At 37.2% G+C, this 12,138-nt stretch overlaps 1 protein-coding gene and 1 pseudogene across 1 annotated transcript; one reads left to right on the forward strand and one right to left on the reverse strand.

The window, feature by feature from the left end:
- Window positions 1-3,576: 3,576 nt before the first annotated feature.
- Window positions 3,577-4,708, forward strand: LOC127079986 (ABC transporter B family member 4-like; annotated as a pseudogene).
- Window positions 4,709-5,740: 1,032 nt separating this feature from the next.
- LOC127083458 (pentatricopeptide repeat-containing protein At1g74630) lies at window positions 5,741-8,974 on the reverse strand. Its single transcript, XM_051023776.1, has 2 exons — window positions 7,010-8,974; window positions 5,741-6,668 (listed from the first exon to the last, which is right to left on the reverse strand). Exon 1 carries the CDS (start codon window positions 8,815-8,817, stop codon window positions 7,357-7,359), a length of 1,461 nt encoding a protein of 486 aa, XP_050879733.1. The 5' UTR covers window positions 8,818-8,974; the 3' UTR covers window positions 5,741-6,668; window positions 7,010-7,356.
- Window positions 8,975-12,138: the final 3,164 nt, after the last annotated feature.

Consider the following 12,138-nt stretch of genomic DNA (forward strand, 5'->3'; position numbering starts at 1 on the left):
GCTTCTCCCAGAGAATCTCTTGTTCTTCTTGACTAGATACTAAAACCTTTTGATGATGAAGGTCATTTCGTCATCATCTGAGTCATATTTAGAACCTTCTACATGAGAAGCGTCTGTATACTCCCGGACTTGAGGAGCCCTAGCAGCTTTAGCAACAGATTTCAAAGCTAGAGGCTTTGACTTTCTAACAGATTCATCTCCATTAAGCTCCATCTCATGGCTCTGAAGATTACTGATAATACTTTCAAGACTTAATGCATTTAAGTCTTTAGTCTCTTGAATAGTTGTCACTTTAGGTCTGTATCTGACAAGAAGACTCCTAAGAATCTTCTTGACATGATCAGATGTAGTGTAGCTCTTTTTTAGAACATGAAGTCCAGACATAAGAATTTGAAACCTAGAAAATACTATTTCAATATCTCCATCATCCCTCATTCTGAACAACTCATATTTTTGAACCATAAGGTTATCCTTAGTTTCCTTAACTTGTTGATTCTCTTCATAAGTGGCACATAGGAATTCAAAAATGGTCTTATCTGTAGATTTATCAATGATTTTGATGTACTCAAAATGAGGTAGAACATCAACCAAGATGCCTCTAACTCTATGATGTTTTCTATATATCTTTTTATGAGTTGGTGTGAGAGTTTTTCTATCAAACACCATTCCAACTCCATTGACTGAAATATCAATGCCATCTTCTTGAATATCCCACAACTAATCATCAAGACCTATGATATGAGTATACATCTTGCTCTTTCACCATTCAAACTCATTAGAGTCTCCACTGAAAGTTGGAGGTCTAACTTTATGGTTGTTCTTTTCTGAATTGTTATAATCATGATTAATAGCAACATATGGATTAAGAGTACCACTTCCAGATTCAGAAACACCACACATGATTCAATATGTTTTTCTCAAGATCTTTCATGTACCACTGTTAAGTGTTAAGCACAAATTGTGCTCTGATGCCAACTGGAGGTGAGAAAAACACAAGAAAGGGGGTTAAATTATGTTTTTTTTCTTTCTTTTTAAAACTCTTTGTCAGATTCTAAACACAAGGTTGTAGAATCTGATTCAATCATAGGTAGACAGCGGATATGAAATGCAAGAGAGAAGAATAACACACAGAGTTATCCTGGTTCCTCTCACAACTTGAGAGTAATCCATTCCCCTTGTACTTACAAGATATTTTCATTGTAATCACACAAGATTACAATTTTCTCAAGCACACAAGCAAAAGACTTCTAATGCTCAAACACTAAAGTAAGAGATTTTTATGCTCAAGCACACAAGTTAGAGACTTCCAATGCTCAAGCACACAAGCAAGGGACTTCAAATGCTCAAACACTTAGTAAGAGACTTCTAACAATCTACCTAACAGATAAATAATTATTTGGAAAAATACACTTGATATACAATCAGAGGTGTGTAAAGAATATAATGCAAGTAGACTCTTTTAAGACTTAGGGATTTCTAAGATATACAAGGATAAGAAATCCTAAGTCCAGCTTGTGCTTTTATGTTGACAGAGTAACTCCTCTTTGAGTGTGAATTGGTGTATTTTTCTTCAAGTTTTTAGCTCCTTAAATAGAGAATAAAAGAGTCGTTGAAGATGCAGCATAGTAGAGTCCTTTGAGAAACTTCAAAAGATAAGTTGTGATGTTTCACCAAATAATCAAGGTTGGTGAAGGCTAGTTTGAAAACTCTTTGCTACAAAAGGAATTGGCAGTTATATCCCAACATACTATGAAGAAAATAGAGTTTAGGTCTTCACGTGACAAAGTAGACTCCGAGGTTGATAGAGACCCATCAGAATCACATTGGTCCTTGCGTTTTGACTGGCTCAGGTTCTGATTATCAGAAGCAGGCTTCTTCAAAATCTAGTCTTTAGAAGTTGACTCCTTTTGACTCTAATTTTCAGATGTTGACCTCTTTAGAAGTTGACTTCTTCATATTTTAGTCTTCAGCTTCTTATCCATCAGATTTTGGTCTTTAAACTTCTCTTTGGATGTTCATAGTCAGAATCAATACTTAGATTCTACATGAAGTTTTAGTCTACGATCCTGCACACTTGAACAAACATTAGTATATTTAACTTTTCTTTAAATACTTTGTTATCATCAAAACATAAGGGATATGTGACAAATTTAAGGGATAATATGTGACAAATCAATTTTGTTTCAACATACTATTGATACAAATATTTTTATAAATAAATATATATATATATATATATATATATATATATATATATATATATATATATATATATATATATATATATATATATATATTGTTGATACAAATATTTTAAAAACAACCATTTTTTATATACGGGAAAAAATTTACTGTTATCCAATTTTTTTTTATAAACAGTGCCAACACAAAAAATAATGTATGTATACGGAAAAAAATCTATTGTTAATATAAAGAAGGTTAATTTCCTGCAACTTTCATTAAACAATAAATTCTTATATATGTACAAAAATGAGCGTATCAAATGTAGTTTGTATAATGTCAAGGTTGATCAATTAGATTTCTTTGCATCTTTTGTGTACTAGTACTTTGCATCTTTTACATCATCTTATATTTTAAAAGTATTTATTACCCTCTCTTCTTTTAATTGATTTAGTTTATCTTTTCATATTATTTATAAAGGATAAATTTATAAAATAAAGCATAGTTTTTTTCTTTAACAATTTTTTATTTTTAAATGTCAATAACAACATAAATTTAAAAACGGAAAGAATGGCATCCTCAATGTTAAGTGCATGCAACTATGGGCTCTCCCACGTAAAGTGCATGCTTACAAATTCTTGATAAGCTTGATGTTTCCCTGCAGATAATTCTCCCACGTCTTAAAAGCAAAGAAGGATTCCTGATTAACAGTGTTTTCCTGTATGATTGGGACCAATAATCCCATTCTTGATCTTGAAGAGGAAATCTTGATCTACTTGAGTGATCTTCCTGGTTTAGTAGATCAGCCACTTCCACTCCAAAGAGATTTAGAAGCTTCTTTTATTCAATGTCTATTTGGCTCAACCTGTTGAATTCTAATTACTAGTATCACCAACATGAGGAAGTCATGGCATGCATGGAAAACAGAGCATATACTCCCAATATTGAATTTGAAACCAAAGCACAGTAGTAACTTTTGAAGAAATTCAGGCCAGAATGCAATTTGGATGACCTCAAAGTTACTACTGTGCTTTGGTTTCAAATTCAATATTGGGAGTATATGCTTTGTATTCTTGGCTGTTGGTTCCTTTGTAGTATCATTTTTTCGCAAGTACTTCAAATTCTGCATAAATACTTCTTAAATGCAACTTTGTTATGTCAACTTAAATCATCCTATTACAATTAAGTAGTTGAACTCAATTGTTTAATAAGTTTCAGTTAAAGACAAATCAATCAGTAGTATTCAAATTCAATTCTTAGCTGAAACAGTCATTGATAGTAATACTTTACATACCTAAACTATGGATTACCAGGTTGGTTTCTCCTGAGAAGTGGAGGGTTAAAACAAAACAAAAAACATAGCCTATTAATGACACAGATGTATGTGTCTACGATATGCTAGAGGTGTCTTGCTGGATAGTCACCGGGAAGAGACATGCATCAAGAATTAGAAATCTATACCTTAAAGCAACTTTGAGGCAAGATTTTAGTTTCTTTGACATGGAAGAAACTAATACTGGTAAGGTTGTTGGAAAGATGTCAAGTGACACAATTCTTATTCAAGGTGGCATTCTTTAACAAAAGCATACAGGAGTGATGTGCAAGAGGGAATGGTTTCTGGTTTCGAATTCGGTTTAGTTTATTTGATTGTTTTCTGTGCGTATGGTTTGACAGTATGGTTTGGTGGGGAACTGGTACTAGAAAAAGGATACATGTGAGGGAACATTATGACTATAACTTTTGCAATAATGACAAGCTCTCCCTGTAAGTTGCTTGTTTGTTTATATTTAACTATGTAGAAAGACGATGGTCTGATGGTATTTCTTTTTCCTTTTTCAGCTCTCTTGGTCAGGTGTCTCCTGACCTCAGTGCTTAGTGTTTTGATCACCAGCTTCAAGCCTGTTTACTTGGGATTTCTGTTTCATAAACTGCTCCTCAGACAGGACACTTGCTTTCTTTCCTTTAGAATAGACTGTCGTGTTTAAGATGTTTGAAACGATTAACAGGAAGCCAGATCTTAATGCATATGACACAACAGGTCAGCAACTTGATGATATTGGTGGAGATATAGAACTGAGAGAAGTGAGTTTTAGTTATTCTCCAAGGTCAGATGAAGCTATATTCAATGGATTTTCTCTTTCAATACCAAGGGGAACAAAAGCAGCTTTGATGGGGCTGAGTGGGAAAATCAACAGTTATTAGCTTGATAGAGAGGTTTCATGATCCACAAGCTGGACAAGAACTCGTCAACGGAATCAATGTCAAAGAATTTAAGCTTAAATGCATTAGACAGAAAATACGTTTTGTCAGTCAGGAGTCAGTTCTGTTTACAGGTAGCATTAAAGAAAACATTGGCCATGGTAAGGATGGCGCAACTAAAGAAGAAAACAGAGAAGCAGCAGATTTCGCCAATGCTTCTGGGTTCATAGATAAATTTCCACAGGTCAATTCTCAATTTTCCATTTAGTCTCTGAAGTTATACAGACCAAACATAGATATGAGTTATACTATGAACTGTCTTGTTTAAAAATTACCTTAAATAACAGCCTAGACTGGATGGTCCTTTAGCCTTGATAATTTTGCAAACCAAAATTTAGGAGCTGGCTACAATGATAGGTGAACGTGGAATGCAGCTCTCAGGTGGTCAAAAGCAGAGAATTGCTATAGTTAGAGCAATTTTGGAAGATCCAAGAATTCTACTTCTTGATGAAGCTACAAGTGCCCTTGATCCAGAATCTGAAAAAATAGTTCAGGAGGCACTAGACAAAATCATGATAAACAATAGTTATAGCCCACCGCTTAAGTACGGTAAGAAATGCAACCACTATCACCGTTATTCATCAAGGAGAAATTGTAGAAAAAGGTAAAGATACTCCCTTACTGAATCTAACCAGCATCTGGGTTCACAGTTTTCTTTTCCTTGAATTTCATATTTTTTTCATTGGCTGAACTTATAAACTTCCTGTTGTGCTACTAAAGTTTTCTAACAGGAAATTGGTTGAATTTAGTTCTCTGGCCACATTCTTATGATGTTAGGGATGATAACAAGGTTCACATGAGGAGCTCACTAAGGATCCTGATGGGGGGCCTATAGCAAGCTCATAAGTTTACAAGAGACTAAGACGGGGCCTATAGCAAGCTCATAAGTTTACAAAAGATTAAGACTCTATTAGACAAGACATTTTTTAAATTTATAGCTTATAAGCTCATATGACAATAAAAGACTTGTTTGATAACAATCTTTTTTTCACGTGCTTATAACTTATTTTACTAGCTTATAGGTTATTTGTCATTCGTTATTTCAAATAGCATTTTAGCTTATATCTTAGCATTTTTTCTTCCATTTTTCCCTTATTATTTTAACTAAAACTCCCTACTTCCCTTTATAATTTATTTTAATTTAAAATGAAACAATTATATATTAAATGTCTTTTATGCCATTTTAATTTATCAACTAATTGAATCGCTAATTTTACCAAACACTTCAATTAGCTTATCAACTATAAATCATCAGCCATCAGCTATAAGCTATAAATTATCTATCATCAACCATCAGTCATGAGGTATAAACTATCAGCTATCTTATCAACCAACCGCTATTTTTTCCAAAAAGAGCCTAAAAAGGAGGAAGAAATACAAAATGTTGCAAATGACTCTCCCTGGCCAGAAAGTATTTCAAATTCTACAAGCCAAAGATTTCCTCATTTGCAATATATAAGCCAAGTTTTTGGAGTTGGAAACGTTGGTCGTCACTCATTCTAGGTGACTTTGACCGACCAGAAAGTTTCAAATTCTACAAGCCAAAGATTTTAACACTTGCAATATGAAAGCCAAGTTTCTGGAGTCAGAAACGTTAGCCGTCACTCATTCTCGGTGTTACATGCACTTTTTACAACAATTGTTCCTTTAGAAATATCTGGCGGAGAAGTTAACTTCCTCCTTCTGCAACCTCACAACCGCCACCTCCACAGATACCACTTCCCCCCTTAGCTTATCTAAACAAGCCTGAGATCCTAGTATTACTTATAGGAACAATGGCTGCAGTGGCAAATGGAGCAATATTACCTGTGTTTGGATTAATGATCTCCAAGATGGTCAATACTTTATATGAGCCTGCAGCTGAACTCCAGATTGATTCAAAAAATTGGGCATTGATTTTTGTAGCCCTTGGTATGTCGTCTTTCTTGATTTTTCCTACAAGGTCCTACCTCTTTGCCTTTGCTAGTAAAAAGTTAATAAAGAGGGTGCAACTACTTATATCTCCAACATTAAATGCAATGTGGTGTATGAAGAATTCCATTGAAAAAAGACAACATGTTTGTACAATATCTTCTTTCGGTGCTTGGTTTAAGGCATCTGTTATAAGACAACAATCCAAAAAACCATGTAGAGTAGCTAGCCAACCTGACGACTATGCAGTCCAGAAAAGTCATTTGGAAAGAAACCTTGATTGTCAAGACCGGAACTATTCACAAGTTTCATTTCCACTGAAATACAGAGAAATTTTTAATCAAAAAAATATATACCAATCAATATCAGTTAGAATCAGACCAACTTTTATTGGAAGACAAGTCATTACATATTTCTAATAAGTTAGCCTGTTCTCATATTTGAAACGATTTTCCAACATCTTGCAAAATATAATGCAATATATATAACATGATAAATTAATAGTGTAACTGGTTATGTGTATATTTCGTAATAATTCTTTTTTTTTTGTATTCTATTGCATCTTCCACTCTAGTGGAATCTAAGTCCCAATTTTTAGCTTGAAAAATAAAGTCAGCTGCAGAAAAACAGAAATACAATTCAAGATGAAGTAGAGTACCTTAGAGGGAAGAGGATAATTCAACGGTTGAGATGGAACAAATTTCCTGACACGTCAATCAGCTCCGTTGATTTGCAAGGCACGTTGATCGACATTCTAACTGCCAGTGCTTTAAAGCTGGTAATGACAACGAGACACGAGACAAAATCTAACAATATAAGTTCTTGTAAAGCAGTCTAACAATGATTCAACCAATCTTTTCTGTTGATTTCCTCCTCATATCAACAATACAGTGGCAAAATGAGAGATGTGGAAGATTCCCTGCGGACAACTCTACAGCATAAGTGCACAGCCTGCACTGAGGCATCAAAATGCTTTCATAATGATTGCTTCTGCACATCTAAAGTTCATGCTTCCACCCAACTACAACCAGGATTTTTCCTTGCTCCACTAGCTAGCATGGCTTGCCTCATCTCATTGGCTTCTACAGTCCGGCCTGCAGCAACATAGAGATCACGAAGAAGAATATAGTATCCCCCTTCATCTGGTTTCAACTCCAACAACTTCTTTATAACCCTTTCTCCCATGCCAACATCACCGTGAATCCTGCAGGCTCCAAGTAAAGCTCCCCAAATAACATCATTGCTTGGAATCGGCATACTTGTAAGCAGATCGTATGCCTCCTGTAATCTCCCTGAACGTCCTAACATATCCACCACCGCACCATAATGCTCGATTCTAGGTTGCACATCATATTCCCTCTGCATGCTCCCAAACAGTCTAATTCCTTCATCAATCAACCCCTTGTGAGCATACGCTACAAGAAGAGACAGAATTGTCACCCCGTCAGGCACAACCCCAGAACCAATCATCCATTCAAATAACCTAAATGCATCATCAGCATAGCCGTGATTCGCACACACCATCATCATCGCATTCCACGTGATCAAGCTCTTCCTCTTCATCCTATCAAACATATGCCACGCCTCCTCCAAGCATCCACACTTTCCATACATATCAATGAGAGCATTGCAGAGCGCGACCATCCACCCAAACCCATTCTCCTCAACAAACCGGTGCACCATCCTACCCATTTCCACGTCACCTAACTCCGCACAAGCTGAAATCACGCTCACCATGGTAACCTCGTCCGGCCACACCCCGACAAGCCTCATCTCCTGGAACAATGCCAAGGTCTCACGAGGCCGCTTGGCCTGCGAATAACCAGACAACATGATGGTCCAGGAAACAACATCTCTCTCAGGCATTTGATCAAATACCTTTCGTGCAGCATCCAATTCACCAGCTCTTAAGTGCGCAACAAGCAACCCAGACCAGGACACAATATCAACATCCAAACCCACTTTAAGGGCATCCTCAAAAACCCTACGAGCCAAAAGGGTCAGTCCCCGAACAGCATACATGTGTATCAACGCGTTCTGAACATGCAAATGGCGGGAAAAACCAAACTTGAAAACGGCGCTGTGTGTGTCGTGGACAAAAGGGGTGGTGAAAGAACGTGACTTAAGCAAGAAGGTGAATGAAAATTCATCTGGAGCGACGTCGTTTTGCCTCATGATGTGGAAGAATAGGGAGGAGAGGGAAGGGGTAGTGGAGTGGGAATGGGCACGGATGAGGGTGTTGTAGAAGAAGGTGGATGGATGGGGCATTTGGTCAAACATGCTGTGGGCATAGGATAAGTCCCCGAAGGGAGAGACGGCGGCGAAGCGGAAGAGCTTGCCGAGGACGACGGTGTGTTGGTGGAGGCACGTGCGGAAGGCGTGGGCGTGGATGAGCTTGAGTTCTCGCATGGAAGTGCACCTCTCTGCCATGTAGACAAGTGTTGATGCAACATTGGCACTTCCCATTGTCCTAGTATTTTCTTTTTGACGTATTAGTATTATTTTTCATGGGAGATTGATGAGTATTGTGTTGAAAGTGGAATTGATCCCAACTTTAGGAGAAACTTTCCTCTAACTTTTCCTCTTTCTCTCTCCTATTGCATAGTACATCATATTTCCCTCCTTTTTCTTCTCTTTTTTATTTTTCTCTTTAAAAAAATACCTAAAAGTAAATTATGGTAGAGAAGGTAAAGTTAGAGAATCATGATCTCGAGAATACACTCCTGAGAAAAAAATATGGGAGAATTTCTTATCTCATCCTATGAAATGAAAAAATACCTTTTAGAAAATTCAAAATGTCTCTCAGATTCTGATGATATATCTCTGGACACGTCTTGTCTTAAATCAAAAAGATAACTGATCCGGAGATGCATCTCCGTAATATTTTAAAATATACACTATTCATCCATTCTGAAAGATATTTTACATGTTTATTATTCCCGAGATGCATCTCATTTTATTTTACGAAGATGTGTCTTTGTAATCTATCAGAACAGTACATGTTATGTTTTGTTTATGTTTATTCAGATAAAGATTCATGAACATTATGTACCATGTTATGTGATTAGATTTAAACGATACAATTGATATGTAAAAAATGACATATAAATCTAGATGGTCCAAAAATGACATATATAAATAAAGTCGAAATACACGATAAAGTAGCATGAGGTGAAAATAAAATACAATCCACAATGAATCCAAAGTACAACTACTATATACTACTGCATTACTGCGTATGTCAGACTACATCTCATTTGCCTCATCCGACTCCTCTACCTCCTCAACCTTCAATATCCCTCGCCCTCTGGCGTTGTCTCTGGTACATCAATGTCTCTCGTGCCTCCGTCGTGATGGCATTTAGGACCTGCCTCACATCAAATCCACCAGAGAAGATACTTTTATCAATGATCTAACTATATGACAACATCTAGACAAGACATCCCTAGCATGATCTAACTGTGTTTGCTCCTCCTCTAGCATCTCCTGATGAGCTGGCCTGGTGAATCTTCTGGAGAAGCTTGCACTATATAGGGATGTGACACCCTGAAGAACCACTCAATGTACATGTCGACGTAACTCTGGTCGCTCTCAGCTATGGAACTTTGTGCCTACTTCTGTACCAGATGACTCTTATAATCATCAAACATGGCATTCATCTGTCTACGTGTCAAAGCAAGAGGAGCAGAGACAACATGGTATCTGAGAATGGTCTGAGTGTAGTCGAACAACCGCATCAGGCGCTCGGGAAGATGATGAGCAATGAAACATGATCCGCAAGCCAACCATCTTGAGTATAGCACTATGTCGTTAAATGGTCGCGTCTCACGATGATCGACATAGCTGTTAAAGTGCATGTCCTCGACAGCCAAGTGGTTAATATACACTCTGAGCGATTTTATCGCTTGATTCCCTCTGAGCGGGGAAAATGCAGTAGCACACGGTATATCCTTAATGTAAGTCGGTAGATCCGCCCAGCCAGAGATGCGCGGGAAAAGCTGGAGGATCCAAGTCTGAAAAGTTTGGAACACACGAATCATCAGTAATGGTATTGTAAAGATGAAATAAAAATGACACATAAACATTAAAAGACCAATAAATGTTACCGTCAATGGTGTGATGTTGCCAGTGACCTGCTATGTCTTCCACCTATAACCCTCTGATAATTTCGAGTACAAGTAAACCAAACAAGCACCCCCTAGTTGTACTCATGGATCCGCTCAAAATTCTCGAAGTTCCGTAGGTAGACGATGTTTGTATAAGTGGAACTCTTGTCCATAAAAATAGCAGTGTCAACCAAATATATGAGGTATGCTCTCATAGCATACGCTTTATGGAGCCTCACCTGCTCGTCATCACCTCTAGCATGCTTTACTCTCAGAGCATTAACCCAAGACCTCCACAAGGGGCACACCGGTCAAGTTAACATACCTTTGACCAAACCAAAAGTTCAAGTAAATAAGAACCTCTGGAAAATCGGTCAAATAAATAAGAACCTCTTCTCAGATTATGTTAATTAAAACCTCTGACCGAATCAAAAGTCCAAGTAAATAAGAACCTCTGGAAATTCGGTCAAGTAAATAAGAACTTCTGGCCATGGTTATGTTAATTGAAACCTCTGATCGAATCAAAAGTCCAAGTTTATATACCTCTGGCATCACGACTAAGTTAACATACCTTTGGCCAGATCAAGTTAACATACCTCTGAACTTAAACAAAAACCCGAGTTAATATACATCTGGAATCTCGTTCAAATTAACATACATTTGACCTTAAGCAGTTTGGTTAACTTATCACATGCCAAATACCGATATCCGCCATGATTCACCTGGGTTTGGCAGGTATATGTTTAAAATGACGAGACCCATCAATCAATAAGGCCCGACTCACTAGGGCTTTGAACATATATAGTACAAACCTCGTATAAATATAAGCTAATATTCACTTGTGGTCGGTCATTCTATTTGATTTCCAATCGAATAAATCAATGGTTATCGAAGAAATAAAGCGCATAACAATTGTAAAAGGACTAACATGGCCACAAACTAAAACAATCTCATGGGAGCTCGAATATTATTGTCAAAGGATCAGGAAAAACGTCCAAAACATTACAAAATGCATCCATAAAATATGACTAACGACAAAATGATTATGAACCAATGCTCTGATGAGAATGATCTATGATTTTAATCACACCAAAGATTCTCGGGCATTGGACCCCAACTCACCTAGATCATGTAAAGAATGAAGCAAGACATATTTGGAATTTGCCAACATATGAACGTCTGAATCTTTCAGAATTTGGTTACTACTAATATTCAAAAACCCACATGGGCTATCACGATTCTAATAAAGGTCAAGCGTTGGCGTAGTTAAAATAAACTTCAACTGGTCGAGATCCTAATTGGGCTTTCTGGCTTCTCAATGTCTAGAACATATCGGGTTCTACGATGAAAACGAGTCGAGATCCCATCGGGGATCTCCGACTTCTCTATATCTAGAACTTATCGGGTTCTACGATGACAATGAGTCGAGATCCCACTAGGGCTCTCCGATTTCTATATGTCTAGACTTACCAGGTTCTACGGCGACGACTGGTCGAGATCCCATTGGGGCTCTCCGACTTCTCTATATATAGAACCTATCGGGTTCTACAACGACAACAGGTCAAGATCCCACTAGGACTCTCCAACTTCTCTATGTCTAGAACCTACCAGATTCTATGACGCCACCAGACTGAGATCCTAACCGGGGCTCTCTGACTTCTCTATATATTTAGAACCTACC

Source organism: Lathyrus oleraceus, chromosome 5 (genome assembly GCF_024323335.1).
Source record: "Lathyrus oleraceus cultivar Zhongwan6 chromosome 5, CAAS_Psat_ZW6_1.0, whole genome shotgun sequence".
NCBI lineage: Eukaryota > Viridiplantae > Streptophyta > Magnoliopsida > Fabales > Fabaceae > Lathyrus > Lathyrus oleraceus.